The sequence below is a fragment of the Drosophila busckii genome, chromosome 3L (genome assembly GCF_011750605.1).
Source record: "Drosophila busckii strain San Diego stock center, stock number 13000-0081.31 chromosome 3L, ASM1175060v1, whole genome shotgun sequence".
Taxonomy (NCBI): domain Eukaryota; kingdom Metazoa; phylum Arthropoda; class Insecta; order Diptera; family Drosophilidae; genus Drosophila; species Drosophila busckii.
Genome location: NC_046606.1, coordinates 10,262,883 through 10,287,438, shown reverse-complemented (window position 1 = coordinate 10,287,438; position 24,556 = coordinate 10,262,883). Strand labels below are relative to the sequence as shown.

The 24,556-nt window shown below is 38.7% G+C and overlaps 7 protein-coding genes across 8 annotated transcripts; 3 read left to right on the top strand and 4 right to left on the bottom strand.

Moving 5' to 3' along the window:
* Positions 1-8,164: 8,164 nt before the first annotated feature.
* On the bottom strand, positions 8,165-9,647 carry LOC108599032. Its single transcript, XM_033293876.1, is given in 3 exon segments — positions 8,165-8,664; positions 8,717-9,162; positions 9,210-9,647. Coding segments are annotated over 3 exon segments (1,254 nt in total). The 5' UTR covers positions 9,595-9,647; the 3' UTR covers positions 8,165-8,241.
* Positions 9,648-11,705: 2,058 nt separating this feature from the next.
* On the top strand, positions 11,706-12,977 carry LOC108599030 (serpin B3-like). The gene is made up of 2 exons (XM_017985810.2): positions 11,706-12,708; positions 12,766-12,977. Exons 1-2 carry the CDS (start codon positions 11,706-11,708, stop codon positions 12,936-12,938), a joined length of 1,176 nt encoding a protein of 391 aa, XP_017841299.2. The 3' UTR covers positions 12,939-12,977.
* Positions 12,978-13,209: 232 nt separating this feature from the next.
* On the top strand, positions 13,210-14,658 carry LOC108598997 (DNA-directed RNA polymerase III subunit RPC4). The gene is made up of 2 exons (XM_017985774.2): positions 13,210-13,482; positions 13,541-14,658. The coding sequence occupies exons 1-2, from the start codon at positions 13,316-13,318 to the stop codon at positions 14,574-14,576; spliced, it is 1,203 nt and encodes a 400-aa protein (XP_017841263.2). The 5' UTR covers positions 13,210-13,315; the 3' UTR covers positions 14,577-14,658.
* Positions 14,659-15,246: 588 nt separating this feature from the next.
* Positions 15,247-16,055, bottom strand: LOC108599107 (probable 28S ribosomal protein S26, mitochondrial). Its single transcript, XM_017985898.2, has 2 exons — positions 15,779-16,055; positions 15,247-15,727 (listed from the first exon to the last, which is right to left on the bottom strand). The coding sequence occupies exons 1-2, from the start codon at positions 15,985-15,987 to the stop codon at positions 15,289-15,291; spliced, it is 648 nt and encodes a 215-aa protein (XP_017841387.1). The 5' UTR covers positions 15,988-16,055; the 3' UTR covers positions 15,247-15,288.
* A 480-nt stretch (positions 16,056-16,535) lies between these two features.
* Positions 16,536-17,896, bottom strand: LOC108599348 (maker775). Its single transcript, XM_017986151.2, has 7 exons — positions 17,778-17,896; positions 17,685-17,717; positions 17,463-17,631; positions 17,155-17,412; positions 16,932-17,099; positions 16,702-16,879; positions 16,536-16,638 (listed from the first exon to the last, which is right to left on the bottom strand). Coding segments are annotated over exons 1-6 (756 nt in total). The 5' UTR covers positions 17,780-17,896; the 3' UTR covers positions 16,536-16,638; positions 16,702-16,753.
* A 671-nt stretch (positions 17,897-18,567) lies between these two features.
* Positions 18,568-19,903, top strand: LOC108598944 (WD repeat-containing protein 92). Its single transcript, XM_017985714.2, has 2 exons — positions 18,568-18,931; positions 18,988-19,903. The coding sequence occupies exons 1-2, from the start codon at positions 18,657-18,659 to the stop codon at positions 19,838-19,840; spliced, it is 1,128 nt and encodes a 375-aa protein (XP_017841203.2). The 5' UTR covers positions 18,568-18,656; the 3' UTR covers positions 19,841-19,903.
* A 1,510-nt stretch (positions 19,904-21,413) lies between these two features.
* On the bottom strand, positions 21,414-24,143 carry LOC108598594 (tetratricopeptide repeat protein 27). Of its 2 annotated transcripts, XM_017985287.2 has the most exons (3): positions 23,665-24,143; positions 22,981-23,483; positions 21,414-22,922 (listed from the first exon to the last, which is right to left on the bottom strand). In XM_017985287.2, the coding sequence occupies exons 2-3, from the start codon at positions 23,268-23,270 to the stop codon at positions 21,455-21,457; spliced, it is 1,758 nt and encodes a 585-aa protein (XP_017840776.2). In that variant the 5' UTR covers positions 23,271-23,483; positions 23,665-24,143; the 3' UTR covers positions 21,414-21,454. The 2 variants fall into 2 exon arrangements, with proteins under 2 accessions (XP_017840776.2, XP_033149429.1); XM_033293538.1 differs by lacking the exon at positions 23,665-24,143 and having other exon boundaries at positions 22,981-23,497.
* Between the last annotated feature and the right edge of the window lie 413 nt (positions 24,144-24,556).

The following is a 24,556-nucleotide window of genomic DNA, read 5'->3' as shown; positions in this document are numbered from 1 at the left end:
AGCTTTTTCCTCGAGTTTTATTTGATTTGTTTTGTTTGGCAGGCACCACTGGGCGATGATTATGATCGGACGCATTGTGATTTATGATTTTATGTGCAAATTTATTGCCTTTAATTGTGTGCGCTGGTAGCTTCGCGAGAGTTGGAGTCAAGTGGTGTTAGCTAATTGAAAAAGCCGTGAAGCAAAAGTATACAAAACAAAAAGAAATTGTGCAAGACAAAGAGAGAGACAGAGAGAGAAACTAATACATAAGTATATTAACTGAGCAAATTAAACTAGCATAATTCACTTTTAGATATTAGCTAAACTGTCTTAATATTAAATATATTTATTTAGCATAAAACACAATAACTTATAATAGAGAATAAGACAGAGAGAAAGCAAACTGTCTTTATAATATTTTCAACTTAACATAAAACAATCACTCTTAACTTCTAATGCAAAGCAGTATAGAGTGCGTGAGAGACAGCAATTTTATATTAATTTTTGTTGCTAAAGAGCTTTAAGAAATTTATTGCGTGTTCAACTTTTATCAATTACTAATCAATATAAATATAATAATATATTACTTTAAAAAAATAATCCTGATGATTATACAATAGCCATTTGAAAAATTTTAAATATTATTTATATTAAAATAATGTGACTCAAATTATTCTTTATTAAGATTATTATTCGTGATATGAATGAAAATTGTCTTAGTATACCACAGCTGAAAATCATGTGTATTTAATAAATTATTTACGAATTATTTAATATCATAGCACACTTAACTTCTCACACAAGCGCATTTTAAATATGATAAACATTTGCTCAAACTATTGTTACAGTTAACTTTCTTGAGCAGAAAAAATATAAGAAAAGTATTCGGCAGCCAGCGATCTCACCTGATCGACGTCACAGCTTTAGCTCTAGTTGTTAAATGAGCTCAGCAGTCGCATATCTAAGACCCCGACGCTTCTCTCTTCGTGGCTTTATTGTGAGCGTCGCTGCCTTAGCGACAAAACTGCGATGCTCAGCGTGGGAAAAAGAGCGAGAGCGCATGCAAACCGAAAGTCATGTGGGTACCAAAAGATAACGGAAAGTCGCTTTGACTAAACACAGAAGTGGCGTGAATTTAATCTGAACTAGACTAAAACAAAGCATGGCAAGCATATTTTGCTCGGCAAATGAGTAAATCTAAAAACAAAAGCATAATTTTAAATAATTTTAATTATTGGTAATTTAATGATTAGTTTATGCATAAAAAATAATCTAAAAAGTAATTATTGCAATTACTTATATTTATTAAACATTATTATGCTCACTAACTTAAATTTTAATTTTCTATCGATTAGAATCCAAGCTGATATATAATTTTTATATAAATGTAAGAAGAATTGGTTAAGAGTAACAAAAGCAGTCACTGCACCAATTTGTTATCAAAAAAAAAGCCCTAACTTAAATAAATATAAATAACTGTACCATAGTTGTCTCAGCAGTTAACTTTACATATATATGCATATATGCTATATCACTGACTACTTAAAGATATCAAATTGATTTTGAATTTGAGTTTAATTGCCAACTCACCTGCTCGGCTCAGCGCTAAAAGCGTTTTGGTAATCCTAAACCTTAATTAACATTCAAAACAAACAAATGCCGTGTGCCCTCAATGCAAACACACACACACACACATACATAGATAGGCTTATGCATATGCATAGCAAGCAGCGAACACCTCGAATGAAAGAAAACCCATAAATCAATTTTGAAATGCATTAGACAAGAGACTGGCCCGAACGAACTGTTGTTTGCATTTTGGCCAAATGCCCCACGGCGGCCAAGGCAAAGTGCAACAGCAACATTTTTGCAACAAGGGACCAACTGGGGGTGTGCGCAGTTGCCGCTTAAGTTGCAGACATAGGTCAACTTTCTGCCCCAGCCCAGCGCAAGGAACTGCCCAAACAAATCTACTCGCCTGTCAAAGTTACAGCGCCAAAGTCAAAGTCAAAGCCAGAGATAGAGACTCTGACTCCGAGGGACGACATCACCTTTCAATTAATGCATATTTCTCCAGTGTCACGGCTTTGTTGCTGCTTTCAACTTGCACCCATGCGTCTGGCTGGGGGTGGGCTTGGGGTTGGATTTTACTTAACGCCTCGCCTCAGCACTTAGCTTCCGTTTCCTGTTACTGTTGCCCCGACGGCAGTTTGGGCGTCAAGCTCGAGGTATTTGCAACTAATTGAAAGTGCAATGTGATGCTGCAGAATGCAATTAATGCCTTGCAACAGCAGCAACAGCCGAGCTGAGCCCACTGCTCAATGTCTCGACGTATCTTTGATTTGTATTTCTGTTGCGTGCGCAATGCAAAGCAAAAAAAAAAAACTCACTAAGAGAGTGGGAGAGAGTTGAGACTTTGAGGGTAAACTTGCCACTTGGGGTTAGGCGCTGCTTCCGCTCGAGTTCAAAGCGGCTTTGGCTTATTGCTTTAAGCCAGCGGCTGCAATTTATTTAACTTGGAATATATATAGATTGCTGATCTGCACGCAGCAAGTTGTGACTTGACTTGTAATTAATTTCAATATTTGCTAACGCCCCAGCCTTGATATGGGCGGCAGGTGTAGTTGCTGCTGGCCAAAGGGATGAGCACAGTTTACAAATGGAAAGCTGATCAAGATAAAATGGAATTATATAAAGACTTCAAATCCTTATACAAGTTTAAGATCTCATTAAAACGTGCCAATTAATCAAAAATTAAAATATAACGAAAGTATAAGACTATAAGTATAAGACTATAAGTACAAATAGTACGAATAGTATAAGAATATGAGTATACGTCTACGTACAAGTATACGCATAAATATACGTACAAGTATACGCATAAGTATAAGTGTACGTATAAGCATACGTATAAGTATAAGATCACCACAAGGTTTAAGTAAAGGCAGATTTACATATATAAGGTAAATATACATATACAATACTAACTCACCAATAAGGAGCAAAGCAGCAGTTAGTTTTCAATTACAACACCGAACAAACGAAGAGAAAAAAGGAATCACTGCAACAAATACTCACACGAAAAAAAGAGAAAAAAAGAAGCACAGAAAAAAAATGACAAAAAAAAGAAAAAAAAATCACACAACACCCGCGCGACACCGACGCGAGATTATTCACACATACATACATAGACGCACACTCATAAAAGCGCAAGCCGCGGCGGAGCCCTAAAAGTAACGGCACAATTTGCAAAACGCACAAGGAGCCCGAGCTGCTACTAAAATCAAATAATTGTTAATTTGCTACAAAATAACACTTGCACTTGCTAATGTATATTGCTTTTAGTAATATTAACACTTTTTTGATTTATTATTAACGTTTGGACATGCGAAAAACTAAAAATGAAAACATTTAAGCGGAGCTTAGCAAAATATACGTTTATCCGAATGCAACGCGCGAAAAACTCACGATCAGCGTTGCCAACTATTTGGATTTTTAGGACTGCGGATAATTAGGATAACACACGTATTAAGTGTGTTGATTTATTTATGCTTTTATTCATATATGTATATGTTTTATATATAAAATTGAAAGTATCACAACACTCCCACGCGACACCGACGCGAAATTATTCACACATACACATGCGCACCAGTACGCAATGTAGAGCGCTAGCCGCGGAGCCCTAACAAGTAACGGTACAAATTGCAAAACGCACAAGGAGCCGGAGCTCCTGGCAAAGACAAATAATTGCTAATTTGTCACAGAATAACACATACACTTTATTATACACATTGCATTTAATAATATTAACATTTTTTTGATTTATTAATAATGTTGTGCATGCGAAAAACTAAAATGCGAAAACGTTTATGCGGAGCGCGGAAAAAATATACGTTTATCCGATTAAAAAGCGCGAAAAATCTCACGATCAGTGTTGCCAACTACTTAGATTTTTAGGACTGCGGATAATTAGGATAACACACGTGGTAAAGTGTGTAGATTTATTTATGCTATTGCTATATATATGTTATATATATGTTATATATATAACGTTATTAACTTGCAAAATACAAAACAACGATGTTTTTGAAACATAGCAAAGGTAAAACTAATAATTTATCCAGCACATTCGCGCTTAAATGAGACGATCACTGTTGCCAACTATTTAGATTTTAACGTGTGTGGATAATTACAAGGTATTTAATTAGTGTATTCATTTATTTATACTGCATTAGATAAGTATAATTAAGTTTTATAAATAAATCAACACATTGATTATTATTATACTTACATACATACATACATACATACACTTAAGAATCAAAAAATTGTCAACACTTGCTCTAACTTTTTATCCTTCTTATCCTGAAATATAAAATTTGCATAAAGCAACGATAAATATAAATGATAAATAGTGTTAGTGCTAATAGCATATAAGAAAAGCTTTATTTATTAATATTATTCTTGTAAGTGCGGTCTTACAAGGATAATATTTACAGTGTTGCCAACTAACAAACTACTAAAATACTAAATAATAATTAGGTAATTACGGCGCTCTTAAGCTTTTAATTAGCAATATATAACGATTTACTTATTTGATTGTGAATCAGTTACATTATGCGCTTGGCAACGCAGATTATCACTTTTAGGCGCGGATAATGAGCAAAATTTTTATCCAGCAGCTCTAAGCCCTAAAGTTGGCAACGCGGATCGTCACTTTTTCGCGCTTTTTAATCGGATAAACATATATTTTTTCTTCGCTCCGTGAAAATTTTCGTTTATTGTTTTTCGCATATCGCAACGTTAATAATAAATCAAAAAAGTGTTAATGTTAGTAAGTGCAATGTGTATTTGCAAGTGCAAGTGTTATTTTGTAGCAAATTAGCAATTATTTGTTTTTGCCAGCAGCTCGGGCTCCTTTGCCATTTGTACCGTTACTTTTAGGGCTCCGCGGCTTGCGCTCTTCATTACATACGTGTGCGCATATGTATGTGTGTTTGTTTGTGCGCGCAAAAAAATGAGTTGTTGCAATTTTAATTCCCTTTAGATTAATTTTCATTTAATTTCTCGTGTTTCGCGAGTGTTGGCTGATCTCGCGTCGTGTTGCGCGGGTGTTGCCTTATTTTTCTCTTTTTTGTTATGTGGAAAATTTTTTTTCAGTGATTATTATTTTTTCTTTTTTGTTTCAGTGTGACAATTTGTTTCAGTGATTTTTTTTTTTGTGTCTTATATGAAAGTTATCTGCTGCTTTCTTCTATGTTGGTGAGTTACTATTCTTTTAGCTTTCAATTTATTTTAATATTTTTATAGCCCAAAAATATCATTAGAATCGCTTAGTTTATTTAAGTTGCGTGCGCAATGCAAAAAAAACATCATTAGAGTGAGAGGGGGATAAGGCGCTGTGGTAACATTCACAGCGCTGTCAATTTAGCTATTGGCGCCACATTTTCAAATACCAATTAGCTAGTTTTAGCTTTTATCAAGCCATATCCGACAGCTCTAAGCCCCCCAAAGTTGGCAACGCCGATCTTCACTTTTACGCGCGAATTGTTCGGATAACGTATATTTTTTGCTTGCTCCGTGAAAATTTTCGTTTTTTGTTTTTTTGCTTATAAAAACATGAATAATAAATCAAAAAAGTGTTAATGTTACTAAATGCAATGTGTATAAGCAAGTGCAAGTGTTATTTTCTATAAAATTAGCAATTATTTGTCTTTGCCAGCAGCTCGGGCTCCTTGTGCGTTTTGCAATTTGTACCGTTACTTTTAGGGCTCCCGCGGCTTGCGCTCTTCATTGCGCTTGTGTGTGTGAATAATCTCGCGTCGGTGTCGCGTAAGAGAGTTGGTTTTTTTTCTCTTTTTTTTTGTGTGACAAATTTTTACACTGATAATTTTTTCTCTTTTATTTTTGTGTGGCAGTTTGTTTAAGTGCATTTTTTTTCTCTTTTTTTTTTGTTTTGGTGATTTTATTGCAGTTGACTGTTGATTTTAAGTATGTTGGTGAGTTATATTATATACTTATTGATATTTTAGATAATAATAATGTAATAGCATAATTATATAAATATTAACATTTATATAGCTCTCTTTTTATTCTTTATTTTGCAATCTATTTGAAACTCATATACTGAGAGTCTATTAGTTTTAATTCAAGCCTTGGGCTTAGCTGCTGTTTATATTTATTTTTATTTATGAAAATGTCGATCTTAGTTTTGGTGAATGAGTTCCTTTATCAATGCAAACAATTATTCAACGCTTTGAGTAACATGCCAAGCGAATCGGCTCAACTCAAACTTTTAGTTAGTTGAAGCAAAAGCTTTCTTGTATTTTGGGCAAGAACAATAAATTGCTTTTTAAACACTTACAACTTACAACAAGTAGCAAGCTGCAGATGCAGCTGCAAGTGGCATGTGTGGCAAGTGGCAAGGTATCAAGTGCTTGCTGCGCTTGGCTTAGTTCGACTTGGCACAACTGACAACTTTCCTAAGAATAACTGCTAAGCGATTTGCATATTTAGCACCTTGGGAGAGAGGCAAGGGTCGGGACCAACTTTATCGCACTCGATGCAGCCAAACAAGACACATGCATCTCCGTTAACACAACACACACACACATTTGCATACATGTATGTGCACGTAAATCTTGGCCAAAAACTTTGGCAGACACGAAAATTTATTTATAAACAGAAGAAACAACACTTGAGTAATGCAAAGTTGTGGAGCTGTCATAGCAATAACAGCAACGATTCCATTTCCACTTTGCGAAGCGAAGCTCCTAGACGGGACTTAGGAAAACAATACAAGTTCAATTCAACAGCTTAGTGCAAAATAATATTCAAAGCTTATTTGAAGTGCTATGCGCATTGCATTGAAATCAAACTGATAACTGGACTTGGGGCAAGGGGCAATATATAACGCATATAATGAAAATTTAAACAAACAAAAATTAAATTTTGAAGCTAAGCACATAAGCACTTTGAAACTTAATTTAATGAACTTAAAGCCACTGTAAATAAATTTATTTACTTTCTGAGTTAAAAATTGTAAATAAAATTAATAAAAATGCACTATTTACTGCCATTATTATGAACAATCAATCTATCTACTTGCCATATAGAACTATTATGTCTATTCTACATTTATTTTAGTGAGCAATAGAACTAATTGAACATTTAGCATTTAGAATAAACAAATAGACAGATATATGTAGCTCATATATATAGAGAATTTACTTTATTATTTATTAAAACAAATAATGAGCTAAATACAATTATTTTTAATTTAACTAAATATTTTTGCATTGGTCATTTTCGCATATTAAATAATGTACAAGTTAGCTACAACAATTAAAATTATTAAACGTTGTGATTGCTTTTATTTATTATTGTATTGTTAAACAACAGTGTTTGTCATTAATAACTTCAGCAAAATACTGCTTGGCAGCTTAAACTTAGTCTTAGTGTTTAGTCTTGGCGATCTACCGTTATCCTACATGAGATAAGGTGCTGCATGTGCTTTTGCTGTTTTTTTCCACGCTAAGCAGCGCAGCTTGTTCGCTAAGGCAGCGCGACGCTCACACGACAAGCAGCATCGTTGTATGTGTAAGTTTCGTTCTTAGCTTGACCATGCGGTTAAATTAAATCACGCCACCTTTCGTTATCTTTTGGTACCAACGAGCGATTCGGTTTGCATGCGCTCTCCTCTTTTCTTCACGTTCAGCTTGCCTCTTTGGCGCTAGCAAGCGACGCTCGCGTTCGTTCTTTGTATGTGTTAGCTTCGGCCTAAGTGAGGCGACTGCATAGAGAGGCAACTAGAGCTGCAGCTGTGCGCTCTATGAGAGTTTCTTATGCTCTGCTCTCTTTCTTTAATTGCAAAGGCGAGTTTAAACAAATGTTTATCATATTTTAAATGTTTTTCCACACAGATTGTTTACCAAATTTAACAAGCTCTATATTCAGCTGTGATATGCTTTCAATTTCTCTGCCATAGCTGAGCTTACAGCTGTTTTTCATTTACATTAGTTGACTACATTTGCCAAGCAGTAACTTAAGCAGCGAAATAGTTTATAAACAAATAACAAGCTACATATAACAATACATTAACATGCTTACTTAATACTTTGTAATATAAAATGTTTGTTTAATATAAGCATAATTTAAATATAATTGTAGAACAAACAAATAAAGAAATAGCAAAATTGATCATGTGAGGCTCAATACTAATCTACTCAAAGCTCCACTATATATATAGTATATATACTAATAAGGCATCTCTAGTAAACCCTTTTGCTCGAATATTGGTAAAATTGCTTTAAGCGACACTGACACACGCTCATTCTCAAACAGCTGATGACGCTTAGCTAAAATATTCTCTGCATTGATAAAAGTGAGCGCATTAAAGTCCTTCGCTGCCTCTGGAGAAACAGAGCAAATGGGCATTTCACAAACGAGCGCATAATAGGCATAGAACAAACAACGCTCCATTTCGTTTGAGCAATTGCTCTAGGCTAGGCAAGTTGCCTGCATAGCCTACAAGCAGTTAAAGTGTGGCAAAGGCTTTGGATGGTAATCTTTTAGCAGTGACTGTTGCTCAGTTAGCAGCACATTCAGCTGCAGACTCGTATAGAAGAACAAGAGCAAATCAATGGCTGGACTGCCTAGATGACAATTTTGAAAATCCACCTTTAATATAAATAAAGTTAGTTAAACCCATAGTACTTTGCTGCATACTTACAATAACCGCTTGTTGCTGCGCAGCATTGATGAGTATATTGTTGACCCACAAATCTCCATGTACAATGACCTGGAATGCAGCAGCTTCGGGCTGCAGCGTCTCACGCATGCGAGCGGAATAAACTACAGGCAGCTGCGCTTTCATTTTAGCAGCTATAGACGACATGCCCTCAAAGCCAGCAACCATATTCGCAGCAAACTCAGTGCCGTCTATGAGCAGAACCTTGGAGAAGTCATCGGTGACGCCATTGATGAAATGCGAGGGCGCAAGCTGCGCAGGCAGCTCGGGCTGACGCTGCAGCAGCAACATTGAAGCAGCATGGAATTGCGCAATCTTATGCACGCATATTTTAGCTTCAGGCAGCGTTAGGCCGCTGCAGCGATTGAGCGTTGCATAGCCCAAAGCGTTTAGATCCTCAAGCAAATAAACTTCTTTGCCATTGCCACGTTCAGCAAAAAACACTTACATTTAATTAATTTAAATATTTTAGTATTTTTAGTTAGAACTTACTGCGCGCTTAGCTTGTGTTCGCCCAAACTTGCGTGCGCTTTAGCCAATATTTGATTTAAAGCTGGCAGCACTTGCTCGTACATTAATTTTTCATTTGAACCCAGCGCTGCCATTAAGGGCAGCAGATCCTTTAGAATAAAGCTTTGCTCCTGCAGCTCTGCCTGCGGCTCCTTGCGAAATGTAACTTTTATGCGATAGATGACGCTGCAGAAATTTTCACCACTTTGGGATATCACATCGCTTTGAAAGCTTTCAATGCGCAGCTTTTCCGCATTAAAGGCGCTTGCCAAAGCTTTTTCTATGTAGGCGGCATCGCGTTTTGTGGGCGTAACTGCAGCAAGCGCCGCTTCAACAGGTTGTTGCTCCATTGTCTCGCACACACACACGCACACGTCTAACGTCAACGAGTTTAACCGTAATACTGAACGTAAAAAGCTTTGCGCGCACTTGTGAAATAAATTGAGCGCCCCCACGCTTATCAATTTCAACAATTTACGTATAATCAACGTTAGTTTCTAATGAAACAATTGGCATTACATTAAATTAGTTTTGATGAATGACCTTTCACACATCGCTTTCTAACGCTCAACTAATGCTGATACTGCAGTTTTAAGTTTATTGAACTACTTATGCGACATTTGTTTAGTTACCCAATAGATAAGGAGCCCTATATATCTTGGGCTGGCTTTTATGTTGCAAACTTTGTTATCAAAGGCAGTTTATAGCATTAACAATATCAATTAGTAATGATCACATGTTGCTTGACACAAATTTATAAATAATTAATGTAATATTTAATAATATTGCAGCTGGGAGTGCATGCGTACTTACATGAACAGCTGATTGGGCTCACACACATACATATGCATATATCAACACGCAATTGTGTGGCGCGTCGCTTGGGAAATGTTTTATAATTTATTTGTCACATTAAGTTTAGACAACTTAATTACTTAATGCTTGTGCACACATTAAACAGTTATGCTTCAATCAGCTAACACACACACACACACACAGCGACACGAGCTTGAATCAAAACACGTATAGTACTTATTATAATTATTGTAAACAAATAAAGCGACGCGGCTAAGGACAGGGCTGCAGCAACTAGTTTAGCAATGTCCGTCTTGCTGTTTTATTCATATAGAAATATCGATAATTTGCATACACAATCGAGTATTTTAAATAATTGGCGCGCATTTCAAGCAACAATTAAGGGAATTAATCATTGACACTTGTTAATTGTTCTATGCGCTATTGTGGTTTATTAAATTTGTGCTCGACTTTATTACATTTATTAATTTTTAATGACTTTTGAATAAATAGCAAAACGTTATTTTGTATGAATTAATTGCTTAATAATAAATAACAGACCTCACTTGCATAATACCACTAAGCATACAACACATATGCATAATAATAATACATATGTTAGTATATAGAAAAAAAGAACAGCAGATCGCTGCTGCTAAGAGCAAATACACTTGAAACTCTAATAAGTAATTCCACATATTAATTTTGAATTAAAAATTTTTTTTTCATTAAATATTATACAATTTATTTAAATAATATCAATTGCAAGCTAAGATTTTATGAATTCAGTACATAAAATGAATAGATAATAATATTTAAAATAAGTAAGCCCTTAATTTAAATTTAATATTTAGTCATAAAATAAATAATGGGTTAGTAAAAATAGTTGAATAAACAATTCCGAATTTACATTTATTTATGCACATAAAGTATAAAAGTTAAACACTGGCAAAATACTGCTTGCCATGCTTTAGTTTAGTCTAGTCATTAATATATTAATTAATATATTATATATATTAATAAAAAAAATTAAAAAGTCTAGTCAGAGTTAAATCACGCCACGCTTGTTGTTTAGTCGAAGCGACTTTCCGTTATCTCTTGGTAACCTCTCGCTCTTTTTCCCACGCTCAACACTAAAATAAGATAGCGGATTACATTCGGCCAACGGGCTTTTCATGTTTGCTGCTTGCTTGCTCTCAATTTTTCGTTTCGTATAGCCGAAGCATGCGCTGCTTGAGCGACGCAGGCAGCGACGCTCACGATAAGCTTCGTTGTATGTGTGAGCTTCGCTCTTTAGCTAGGCGAATGCTTAGCGTAGATTGGAGCTTCAGCTGTTTACATCACTTGATCGCTAACTGGCGAATTTCTTATAATTTTTTTCTTATATTTCTTGCCTATTAAATATTAAAAACTTTTACACAAGTTAACTACTATGCTTACATTTAGTATGCAATATTAATAATAATTTTAACTATTGTTGTTATTGCGTTTGCCTTTTACACTTCGTATATACCCCACAATGTTAATTATTTTCTTATACGTTTGACCATAAAATTCATTTAATTAACCATAACTTGCTTTACGTAATATCCATGACTGATTTAATTTTGTAATAAATAAATGTCTAAATAGCTGGCAGTATATAATATTGAATTGATAGCTCAACATGGCAATCTTTATAACGCTAATTGTAATTCTTTTTATGGGTGTACCAATATTTTCGGAGCCTGCACTTAGTTCCTTAACAGTGGAAGCTTTGAAACAATCCAACACAGCAAACATTTTTATATCACCTTTGCTGCTGGAACAAGGATTAATGCAACTTTATATGGGAGCTGCAGATGAAACCGCAGCAGAGTTGAGAAAAGTGCTACAATTGGATGCTACAGAAGAAGCTACAAAATGGCAGCGCAGTAAAAATTTCGATGCACTGCCAAATGAAAGTTTTTATAAAGCCAATCGTCTATATGTTGCAAATGAAGTGAATATATTAAACAACTATAAAGAAATTACAAACGAAACAGTGGAAAATGTTAACTTTAGCTATGCAGATACAACAACAATAATAAATAAATGGGCGAGTACAGCGACTAAAGCTAAAGTAAGCAAACTATTAAATGAAACAAAAGCTGACACCAAATTGCTGCTGCTAAGTGCGATCTATTTCAAAGGATTATGGGCGCAGCCGTTTAAAAAAAATGATACATATGCTGAACACTTTTTTCCAATAAATGAAATAGGAGATTATTATGCAATTACAACGCCTATGATGAGCATAAGCGCACAATTTGCTATGCGAAAAATTCCGAAAATGAATGCGCGCAGTTTAGAAATTCCTTATGCAAATTCAAATGCTTCAATGTTGATTATATTGCCAAATGAAATGCTGGGCATAAGTGAAATAATTGAACAGCTGCATACATTGAAAATGCACGAAGTACTGCCAAATGGGCCCACTAAATTAGTTAAACTATATTTGCCACGATTTGCGCTGGATGTGCAAACAGAGCTGCGACCAGTGCTTAAACAATTGGGAGTTAAGCAATTGTTTACTAATGCACAATTAAATAAAATGACCGATTTTAAAGGAAATTTATTTCTCTCAAGTGTTTTTCAACGCGCGCTCATTGAAGTTGAAGAAGCGGGAGCTGCAACAATTGCTGCCAAAAGTTAGTTGCAAATTTATTATTAACAATTATTATTTAATTATTATTTTATATTTGAAGCTGCTGCAGCTAGTGAAGAAACAGTTAACGAAACGGATTCAGGCCCAACAGCATTTTATGTCAATCGTCCATTTGTATTTTTTATCAAAGACAATTCTAATATTTTGTTTGCTGGTCGTGTTAATATTCCTTATATGGCATTAAACGATACGCAAGTATACAAAGCTAACTAAATATTTAAATATTTGCAGCTCAAGTTCAAGTGAAAGTTGCTAAGAGCTAAAATAAAATTAAATAAATTTTAAAACAATTAAATTGAATGTTAACTTGATTTTGTTTTAAACAAAAGTTAAACTATTTTATATTTATTCTTATTTTTTCAAATTAAATTAACTTACATTTTGAATATAAGTTTCGTTATCGATTAGTTATATCGAAAAATAAAACGATACTATCAGTAAACGTCATATGGCATGCAATCGATAGTTCATTCGATAGTCTTATCATAATGCACATTGTTTTCAACGCGAGTCAATTAAATGCAAAAAAATAAACAATCAAAGAAAACGCTAAATTTAAATAAAAAGCACGTGGCGTGGTCAAGTGGCAAATGCCTGCGAAAAAAGCTGCAGCCGCAGCGGCGCCTGTGGCAGCTGCAACAAATGGAATGACTCGACTGACGCCAGCAAGGGACCTGACGCTGGGTGGACGAGGTGGAGCAGCTGCCAATAAAAAAGTGTTTGCTCCAAATTTGAATGCGGTGCGAAATAAAAATACGTGAGTTACGGCAACATGTGGCAAGGCAGCAGCTAATTGAAATATTTATAAACAATAGCAATGTAAAGACTTCCAAGGACTTTACGCAGCCACGTGGTGGACGTGCACGCGGTGGGCGTGGCAGCGCAGCAGGCGCAACACGTGGGCGTGGCGGCGGCGGCAACTCAACGTTGATACAAACAACGGGAGTTTTTTCCGAGGGCGCAGGTGCAGTGCATCTGAGAAAATCAACAAGTGCTGCTGGTGGCGGCGGCGGCTCAAGCTATGCGCGAGCTGGCGAGGAGTTGGCCGTAAGCCGTAAGCGTACGGGCAAGGATGACAAGGTGCAGGAGCTGCGCGTGCAGGAGCTGCTAGGCGGCGAGATTGAGGAAAGCGAAGAGGAGCCCGTCAGTGATATAGAAATGGAGCAGGATAAGACTGATATGGACTTGAAGCCGGTGCTGCTAAGCGAAGGACTCTGGAGCAGCAAGACGCTAATCAAAGATGAGCCAGCCGATGATGTGGCCATGGCGCAACGACTACAAGCAATGCATGTGAGTGTGCAGAACTGTCCGGAGGAGCCGCCAGCTCAGTATGGACGCTATCCACGCAACATAGCCGCGTTCCTAGAGGCTCAAGCAGCGCAGCTGTTTATAATGCAACTGCCCGATGTGCTGCCCTGCGTTAGTGATGCAGATGAGGAGCCAACGGAACGTGCAGCAGCAGCTAATGGCGCAGCCGAGCAGCCCAGCAGTCCAGCGCCGCCTGCAGTCAGCTCCAAGCACAGCGTGCTCAAGCAGCTGGAGGAGGGACAAATTGGCAAAATTCTGCGCTATCGCTCCGGACGCGTTAAGCTGCTGCTGGGCGACACGCACTTCGATTTGGATATGGGTCTGGAGTCGGGTTTTCTGCAAGAGCTCATGTCCATCAGCAGCAATCGCGAGCAGCGCAGCGGCAATATGATAAATCTTGGACCCATTCAGGCGAAGCTGAAGGCTACACCCGATTGGGTGCATCTTTTCAAGCAGCAGGATGCAGCAGCGTTGCAACAACGCGTGGCAGCTGCTACAGCATACGCCACAACAGCAACTGCCGCCGCCGCCGCCGCCACGTAGCACACACTTGACTAATTTAGTTAATTTAATTATTGTAAATAACAATTGAGCGTTTTAGATTGAGACTTGTAAGCTGCACAGTGAAAATGCTAAAATATATTTTTAAAAACAAATGCTGTTTGTGTATAAAAAACTAAAAGTTGCAAAACTAACAGCGCTGACTCAAAGTTTCATCAAAGTTTCATATGATAAATATTGATTTTAATAGTAAAACAACTAAATTGGCATCTATACTTAATTTGATTAAAAGAAAATTTGCTAAAGCTGCAGCCAGCAAAATATCTATGCAACTAACTCGATATATTCATATTTAGATTGGATTAAACACAACTTCTGCGACTAAACTTAAATGCAGTTTATAAGTTTTTGCTTTAAACTAAACACCTAAACTAAAATATTAAGGCACAGTCAACTTAAAATGCTTGAATGCATCATAAGATGGTCCAACAATTCTCTAATAGAAATTGTTGGAGGTGCAGGTATCCACCCAAACGGATCCTTTGCCAGATGACTTTGTTTGCGAAGAGTTTGAGATCAGCGAGGACATGAAGGTCATTGAAGGCTCTGGTGGCAAAACTACGCTGGGACAGCACGATGTGGACAGTGGCGCACGCATACTTAGCGAAGCTGAACAGCTGGCTAAGGTTACAGCGATGAAAAGAAAAACTTCAATATTCCATGGGAAAATTCCACTTTAATAATATAACAAAGCTTAAGCTGAGCTGCCCAGCGACTGTGTAGTGCGTCCCTTGTACATAGCGCCCGCCATATCAATGGCAAAGTTGTGATCCACAGGATTAGCGAGCGCCGTTTCAATGGCTTCATCCAAATTGCTGCGCGTTATGAATGTCTTGGACTGTTCGATTTCATGGCGTATGTGCTCACTGGCGCGCTCTCTACGCAGCTCCTCACGCAGCTTGCCCGCATCCAAACGCTCCTGTACATAGGCCACCTTCTCCTCGCGCTCCTTGGCCAAGCGTAACTCACGCTCGCTGGCGATTTTGGCATTCCAGGCAGCATTTTCAGCTATGCAAAGCTGATACTCCGCCTCCTCCTGCTCGGGAGTAAGCACTATGTGATCCGCTGTGGACGTTTCCTCATGTCGCACTACTTCCGCTCTCAAAAATTGACGCACTGAGCGCAGCTGCGTTCTAGTTGAAACAATGAATTAAGCTAAGCTTTATATTTATATATTTTTATACTTGTAATGATTGTGCAGACGCATAAGCTCCGCACGCTCCTCCTCCGGCTGCTTCTTGCGCTCGGGCACGCGGAACACTTTGCTCTTGGCCACTGGCAACCAACGCGGCTTCCGGCGCCAGCGCACAAATTCCAACGCAAAATTATTGCTGCCCGTTTTGGCAGCGCCCAGTGGCGAGTGATTCAACAATTGATAGCCAGCGCGCAACATTTTGTGGCAGCAAAAAAAACTTGGCCGCAACTGTTTTCCTTTTGCTTGTTACGGCATCGAAGCGAGCGTAACGACTCGTTACAATTAAACGTGACTCGTAGCACAAACTATCGATGATAGTGTGGAATTAAAATATCGTTAGTATTTTGTATTAATATTTAGTATTAATTGTAATTGAGAAATTTATGTTTATGCTGCAATTTTGTATTAATGTAACTCGATCGCTAGGCAAATGCTGCTTCTTTTGCTTTTTGTTTTTATTTTCTTTTTTTTTTGTAATTTTCGGTTGAAAACGGTGAACCCCTTTATGGCCTTGATATCTGATCTTTCAGCCCCGTATTAATTGTAATTAATTGAGAAATTTATGTATATCATTTTTTTCGCTTGCTCTTGGTGAATTTAGGTTTATGCTGCAATTTTTGTATTAATTGTTTTTATTTTTTTTTTTTAATTAATAAGGTATACGGGGAAAGTCGGTGAACCCCTTTATGGCCTTGATATCTGATCTTTCAGCCTCCGTATTAATTGTAATTAATTTGAGAAATTTATGTATATCATTTATTTTCGCTTGCTCTTGGTCTTTTGCTTTTTGTTTTCTTCTGTTGGCAACAGCATCGTCTGTATCAATCGCCACAGGATGCTCTGGGTTTGCTTATAATTTTCATATATATATATTTATTTCAAATACTAAAGCTTTATATTTTAATATTATACCTTCCACTTCATCTCAGGCCATTCGCCATAAATATTGCGGCACTGCGAAGCATCAATAAGTTCCCAGCACCAGTGCCAAATCCTCTTCCACTCTCGTTAGTTGCTCTTGCTCGCTGCGCGCTAATCCTTTATTTGCAGCCACCTTTGCAGCTAATTCCTGCTTCCAATCTTGCCACACCTAGAAGCAGTTACTATGATTTAGTCTACACTTTTATATAAAAGCAACTTACTAGCTGCCAATGGTTAAACGGTCTGCGTGGTGGTCCATAGCAGTTGAGCTCCTCGCTGAGCATTACCCATAGCCCCTCAAATTCCTTGCCATGCACATTGCTACGAGCAATCTCCAGCTCCGTTGTCATAAATGCCACAAATATAGCTTCCTGATCCGCTGTGCGTTGCTGTTTTATTATAATATTAAATATTTGACAAGCTAAACTTATGTTTTGCACTTACCCCAATGTTTCTTTTATAAAGCGCATTAAATTTCAGCGGCTTTTGGGTATCGGGCGCACTTTTTTGCAATCTTAATCTTAAATTGTAGCTATTAACTTCTCTTTCGGCTTCAATAAATTGGCTATCTGTAGCATCAATAAGCTGCAGCAGCACTGCCAAATCTTTTTCTGTGCCTGTTAGCCGCTTTTGCTTGCTGTAAGTCACGCGCCTATTCCTTGCCACCTTTTCAATGATGCGCTGCTTCCAATCTTTCCATACCTAAAAGCAGTTACTAGCAACAGTTACACTTTAATTGGTTGCAAACTTACTTGCTGCCATTTATAAAACGGTTTGCATGGTGGTCCTTGCCAGTTGAGCTGCGCGCTAAGCTCAATCCACGCATCCTTAAATATTTTTTTATTAACATTGCATTTAGCAATGTGCACATGGCTTGTCATGAATGCAACAAATGCAGCTTCCTGCTCCGCTGTGGGTTTCCTATGCATAGCACTTATAAATAATAAAATTAACTAAGTGCATATTTTACTTACATTTTGCGCAGTGCAATTAACTCTGCTTTACTCCTGGGAATAATATTTAAAAATTAAAAAATAAATTAAGTGCAAATATTTTACTTCACTTACATTTTGCGCAGTTTAAGTTTTGTTTACAGCAAACGAATTGCGCCGCTTTTTTGCCATTCACAGCGTGAATACCAAATCAACGATAAACTATCGATAAGCTTAACAGCATTCTAGTGACGCGTTATCAACTTGGTCGAAGTGTAATCCCAGCAGGGCTGCCAACTCCGCTTTTTTTCCCGTCAGATCTGGCTTTTTTGAATGCCTGTATGCGGGAAAAATTTGAAAATAGCGGGAATAGGTGGGAATTCTGGCTTTTTTGAAAAAGAAAGCAGCTTTTTGCAATTTGCCCTTGATTGACTAAAAAAAAAAAAGGTCGCGGACTATGTTTTTTGTCAAATTTGAGTGTTATATATATTTATATTTATATTTTTTTTGAAGACAATGACTAAAAAAAAAAAAAAAAAAAATGGTGGCTCACTTCACTTTTCCAAATTTTGCACTTTATTCACTCACTAAGGGAATTAATCTCAGAATTCGCTTGCTTCCAGCCAGAAATAGCTTTTTTTCTTCATTCAAAAGTTGGCAGCACTGAATCCCACCAGTCATCACTTACATTTTGCGCAGTTCAAGTTTTGTTTACATTTGCCAATGAATTGCGCCGCTTTTTTGCCATTCACAGCGTAAAAACTAAGCAAACGATAAACTATCGATAACTTAACAGCACTAGTGACGCGTTATCAACGCAGTTCAAGTTTTGTTTATTGCGCCGCTTTTTTGCCATTCACAACGATAAACTATCGATAGCTCTAGTGACGCGTTGCCAACTTGTTAACTGCCTATTTCTGATCCCAGCAGTCATGGCAACGTTTCAAACAAGTTGATTTTTGAATTAAACTTGCAGCTGTAAACACTTTTAGCATTAGAAATTAGTCCGACAACATGGACAAGCCACAAATAATTGAACATTTGCATGAAGCGGTTAATTATACAGTGTATGACACCAAATGGATACCGCTGTCCGCAAAGTTCGTAGTGCTCGGCTCCAAGCCCAACAGTCATGGCATAATGGAAATCTACGAACTGAACGAGCAGAAGCTGGAGAAGCTCAAGTGCATCGAGAAGCAGGCGGCATTCAAATGTGGCACATTCGGTGCCGCTTCCATGCGCAATCGTCACATGGCCATTGGTGACTTTGAGGGCAGATTGCAAGTGCTGTAAGTACAGCACACAAGCTTGGCTGCAATTTTTTTAAACAATTTGCTTGCTTTAGTGATCTGGAGCGTCCCGAGCTGGCGGTTTATAATGTTAAGGCGCATAGTAGCATCATAAATTGCATTGATGCTATTGGTGGCACGCAGCTGGAGTGTGGTGCACCTGAGATTGCCACCGGCAGTCGCGATGGCGCCGTTAGAGTGTGGGATATACGTCAGGGACAAACGCCAGTGGTGGATATAGCGCCGCCAGCGCAAATGGGCGATGGCGTCAATAGCGCGCACATGCGTCGCGACTGCTGGGCCGTTGCCTTTGGCAACACGTACAATTCCGAGGAGCGCATTGTTGCCGCTGGCTATGACAATGGGGATCTCAAGCTGTTCGATTTGCGCAGCTTGAGCGTGCGCTGGGAGGCAACCATCAAGAATGGCATATGCGATGTGGAGTTCGATCGTCGGGACATACCCATGAACAAACTGGCGGTTACTACACTTGAGGGTGGACTGCTCGTCTATGATATGCGCACTCAGCATCCCAGCAAGGGATTCTCGCATGTCGAAGAGCGCAATGCAGGACGCAGCGTTGGCAGCAATGGCGTCATCAATGGACCCAAGGCCACAGTGTGGACTGTGCGCCATGTGCCACAAAATCGTGATATTTTCCTTACAGGCGGCGGCACTGGCTCCATTCGTTTGTGGAAATATGAATATCCCGATCGTCGTGTTATTGACGATGCGGATGGCAACAAGGAGGGAGTTCCGGGCAAGCTGCAAATGGTTAGTGCCGTTACGCTCAGTTCTCAGCCCGTGCACAGCTTCGACTGGCATCCGGATAAGCTCGGACTGGCCGTTGCCGGCGCCTTCGATCAGAGTGTGCGCGTGCTAATCACCACTAAGCTCAATACGCTTTAAGTTTAGTTTATGTATATAAAGAAGTTTTAAATAAATGTAGCTAACTTAGCTATTAGATAATTATATTATATACTATATAATCAAATATCAGCTGAAACTTAACAAATTTTTATGCACATTTTATTTTAGTTTTTGTTTTTCAATTTAAAATATTTATGTGCTTGGGTCCTATCATCATCTGCACACATCTGCGGATTTTATTGCCATGTTTTGATTTTGTTGCTATGTTTTCCATTCGATATCCATTTAAATTACTAAATATAAGAAACATATTTAGCATGTAGTATGATTTTAAGTTTGTGGGTCTTCAGACCCATAAAGGCTTGCTGATTATTTAAAGCTCGAATTCCACCCCAAGCAACATGACTAAGCCAGGAAAAGTTGATGTTTGATTCGCATGTAAGGAAATCTAGCTCAACGGAATCAAATCCCCCATATTAACCAAAATTTGTAAGCACATTTGTCCTGTTCAAAATGGCCCTTGTTGTGTAAATATAACGGCAGTATGTTATAGACTCCATTAGGCTGTCGACTTAAGTCGATCTGAAGCATTGCATTATTAAATACCACCACAAATGCTTTAAGTGAAAACTGGTAGATCGGTAAACAGATCGTTGAGAATAAAGTATATGATGGAAGCTCTTTCAGCTGCTGGCCGTTAGGCTTCCCGAGCAGAATCAATTTGAACTCCTGTAATTTTTGCTTCAGCTACCTTTATTTCAATTTCATCTGCTGTTTTTTTTGTTTTTTCTAAATTCATAACTAATGTAATATCTTCAAGTACATTATCACCGGCAGAGGCTAATCGTGCCAAATACATCATCTTCCAATAATTTTAGGGTTATTTTAAAATTGGTTTTGTTGTTGAGTAAGGCGTGTTGCGCATGGATTCCAAATCCGGTCTTTCGTCTTTCACAACCTCAGCAAGTAACTGATCCTCTAAACCATCACGTTGATATATATATATAAACTTGATGTGTAAGCTTATCAACTTGATGTGTAAGAATTTGCGCAAAAGATCGAAGAGCACAATTTTCAACGAATTTGTTACTAAATTTGTTGTTAAATTTATAATATTATTCAGTCAAACCTTTTGGCATATTGTACATGTTAATTTTCATTTGTTTGTCTAACAAAAACCATTATAATAATTATTATATACCTAAACATTTTTATAAAAAAAATGTATAGAGTATAATAAAGTTGGGAAAACTAGATACTGCTATTCTCTATTACTTAATGTTCCACATTTAAATTTTTTCTAAAAAAAAAATAAGGCACACAATATTTAACAAATTTGCTTAAAATTCAACAATATAATTCTCGATCGTTGCATAAAATTCAAAAAAATTCATAAAAAAAATTCAGCAATATAATTCTCGATCGTTGCCTAAAATTTCCCAACTTTTGTGCATTCTAAAGATTTATGGCAAATCGTTTAGCTTTTAATTTTCAATACTTCAACAGTTTGTAGTTTTAAATCGTAAAAAGCCATTACAATTTATTAATTATATGGGGAATATGATAGAAGTATAGAATTTATATTATATATTTTTTAAATAATTGTTTACAAAATGTTTTTTTTGCTGTTTGGAACAACTTAAGTTTATTTACTTAGGGACGTTGCATGCGCTGCTGCACAATGTTGGTGAGTTGGGTTAGCTGCTGCTCCAGCAGCTGCATTTGCTGTTGCTGCTCCGCGGGCACCTCGACGAGACTGGCACGTTTGAGTGCGCCCAAGCAGGAGGTAACAGCTAAGCGGCTGGAGTTGAGTCCCGAAGTGATCATAACTTCGCTTTCATCGCTGGAGTGTTCTTTAATGGCCGCCTGCGAAAGCTCGGAGAGCTCCAGGCATAGGCTTAACGCCTTCTTGGCATGCGCGGACTTTGTCTCCCAGCCGAGCTGCTTGCTCGTGTAGGCGCGATAGGATTTGACTAGGCGCTCGGCTTTTTTCAGCGGCGTGACAGCCACCAAGGCAGCCAATTCCCATACCATGGGCTCATTGCCATGACGCACACACTGCGCAGCCATGAGCTGATTCAAGCGACGCTGCAAGGACTTGGACTGCGCTTCAGAGGAGCAATCCGACTGCAGCTGGCGGGCAATGCCGTAAACAATGCGCGTCAACACTTCCTCGTCCAGAAAATGCTGCTTGAGCTCACCGAGGCGCGTATAAGCGCGCATGGCATCCTCCCAGTGCGTGGTGTCCACCGAGACGAGCATATAGTTCTCCCACACCTTCCAGTTGTTGTAGTTGCACTTCAGTGATTCACCCAGCAAGCGATGCGCACGTGGCTTGTCGCCAAGCTTGATCAAAGCCTTGCCCAGATTGTTCCACGATTCAAAGCCATTGGGCTCGAGATGCGTGTAAGCCAAATAGGATTTGACAGCAGTGTCCCAACGCTCCAGCTGAATGGCACTGAAGCCGCAACGCAGCAAAATCGACTCCTGCAGCGAATTAATCTCCAGCGATATCTCATAGTGACCAATGGCCTCGGCGTACTCGGCGCGTCTGTAGTAGTAATTGCCCCAATAAGCTTGCGCCTTGCCACTCGTATGCTTGGAATGCTCCCAGGCCTGCTCATAACACTTGGGATCATCCACAGCATCGCCCAGCAAACAATAAAGCAAAGCTGTGGGCTGCTTCTCAATCTCCTGTCTTATAATCTCCGCCGCCTTGTGACGCAGCTCCAGACTCGTGTAGCACTCGATAACCTGCTGCCAGGCATGAATCTTCAAGCAAATATCCAGCGCCGACTTGGTCATGCCCAAGGAACGCAGCAGCTCCACAAGCTGCAGCTGCACCTGCCACTTGGGCTGCAGGCAGGCGGCAAAGGCAAATGAAAGACGCGTCTTCAGGCTGTAAACTGCTGCATTCTGCAGCAGCTTGACGCACTCCTCGCACTGCTTCCAGCTGCGCTCGACAGTGCGACGTTGTCCCGACTCCTGCTGGCAATTGAGCAGCAGCGCGGATTGACGCACTTGCAACGGTCCATGCTGCTGATAGAGCAGCGTTTGTGTATAAGGCTCCAGTTGCTCATCCGCCAGGCGATCCTTGGGCTGCGAGCGTTTCAGCTGTTTGCTATAGTCAGTTATAGTTTAATATATATGGGAGCGTTATTATTTTTGAATATACTTACACCTTGGCCAGCACTAAAGCTTGCAGCACACTGGGCAGCGTCATTACTTCATTGTCCTTGGGCTCTATGAAGCGTATGCGCTCCAGTCTGGTGTCATCCTCATGTAGCAGCAGCTGTGGCAGCTTTCCATTGCCATTTGTTGCCTGCGCCGTGGGCAAATCCAACTGCTCCGCTTGCAGCACCTTTAAGCAAAGCTGCGGCAGCGCTTTCTGTTGAAACTTTGTGCGCAGTCCCAGCAGCCCCTCCACCTTGAGCTCCACCTGCAAATGCGTGCAGAGCTCATCCAACATTTGACTCGACAAATCCGAGCGATGAAACTGCAAATAACCATTGGCCAGCTCGAGCAGCAGCAGCGACTGCAGCTGCTTGTGCTGCAGAAATCTGTGAGCTGTGGACGCAGCTCAGCTACGAGTAGTTTGAATTCTTCGTACAAGAGCGCTCGCCAGATCATCCAGGATATGCTGCTGCAGGCAAATCAGACGCAAGCGCCACCAGCTAAGCACCTAAACCAAATGGAATTAAATGCAATCAAAATTTAAACTATAAGATTAGAACTCAAATCATTTGAGGCAACAAATCAACTCCAACTTGAGTGTGACGATCTCAGTAAAAAGTTGAATAATTTTCAAACAATTTCTAGTGCGACTTTGAAGCTTTTCCCTGCATATTAAAAATAAATTTCACCTTCGATTTGGGCTGCTCTGTCGTCAGCGCCTGCAGCATTTGCTTTGCTATTAGCAGCAGCTGCGCTGTCTTAACATTTGGATTCAGCTCCTCGCCACTCGCCTTTAGTTGCTCCTGTGCATCCTGCTCCAGCTTAAGTTTCGACAACATTTCTGTGCACTCATCCAACTTATCGAAGGGGCCGGTGAAATTGTTTTGCACAAACGCAAACACAATTTGCAAAAAATCATTCATTAGCTCAGTTGTCGCCTTCGCCTGTTGTTTGTTCTCTTTGCTCTGCCAGCGTTCGATTATCTCCTGCAGCTGCGCCACTGTCCACAGCTCTTGGCTGGCCCAGAGCTGCGACAGTCGCTCGTCGCCTTCGGGCTGCTCGGCATCATTGAAATTGCAGAGATAATGTTCATTGAATGCGTCCTCCAACATTTTTGCAACAAACGTTTTAAACTGTAAACAAAAACAACTGAAGACACACGTGCGTGTTTGCAATGCCGGCTGATTTGCTATAATGGTTCGTTATATAGTTCATAACGTCGATTTCAGTTCCAGTTGCGTTAGCTCAGCTGCTCGCTTTTGGCATCGTCGTGAGGCGGCATAACGATAACGCTGATAATCTATCGTTGCGGGAAGTTTGAAATTTCAATTTGAATTAAAGTGTCGCATTTAATTTATTAAAAAAACATATCGAGCGGATATTGTTATAAAAAACTATAATAATATGAATTTTACATATTATAATATGTATAATTTTTATTTATAATATTAATAATATATAATTTAAATTTATAATATTTATAATTTTATTAATAAAAGTCTTTGAAAACCTTTTAATATGTAAGTTCATAATAATTGTTATTGAAAATTTACAATAAAAAATAATAACTTTTAAATTTTA

Bases quoted from the DNA above. Each gene is read 5' to 3' on its own strand.
- LOC108599030 (XM_017985810.2), top strand. From the start codon at position 11,706: ATGGCAATCTTTATAACGCTAATTGTAATTCTTTTTATGGGTGTACCA. The intron at 12,709-12,765 runs GTTAGTTGCAAA...TTATATTTGAAG, and splicing joins TGCAACAATTGCTGCCAAAA to CTGCTGCAGCTAGTGAAGAA.
- LOC108598997 (XM_017985774.2), top strand. From the start codon at position 13,316: ATGCCTGCGAAAAAAGCTGCAGCCGCAGCGGCGCCTGTGGCAGCTGCA. The intron at 13,483-13,540 runs GTGAGTTACGGC...TATAAACAATAG, and splicing joins GCGGTGCGAAATAAAAATAC to CAATGTAAAGACTTCCAAGG.
- LOC108599107 (XM_017985898.2), bottom strand. From the start codon at position 15,987: ATGTTGCGCGCTGGCTATCAATTGTTGAATCACTCGCCACTGGGCGCT. The intron at 15,728-15,778 runs GTATAAAAATAT...TGTTTCAACTAG, and splicing joins CGTCTGCACAATCATTACAA to AACGCAGCTGCGCTCAGTGC.
- LOC108599348 (XM_017986151.2), bottom strand. The intron at 17,100-17,154 runs GTAAGTGCAAAA...ATAATAAAACAG, and splicing joins TTTATAAAAGAAACATTGGG to CAACGCACAGCGGATCAGGA. The intron at 16,880-16,931 runs GTAAGTTGCTTT...AACTGCTTCTAG, and splicing joins CGTTTAACCATTGGCAGCTA to GTGTGGCAAGATTGGAAGCA.
- LOC108598944 (XM_017985714.2), top strand. From the start codon at position 18,657: ATGGACAAGCCACAAATAATTGAACATTTGCATGAAGCGGTTAATTAT. The intron at 18,932-18,987 runs GTAAGTACAGCA...TGCTTGCTTTAG, and splicing joins GAGGGCAGATTGCAAGTGCT to TGATCTGGAGCGTCCCGAGC.
- LOC108598594 (XM_017985287.2), bottom strand. From the start codon at position 23,270: ATGTTGGATGAGCTCTGCACGCATTTGCAGGTGGAGCTCAAGGTGGAG. The intron at 22,923-22,980 runs GTAAGTATATTC...AACTGACTATAG, and splicing joins GCTTTAGTGCTGGCCAAGGT to CAAACAGCTGAAACGCTCGC.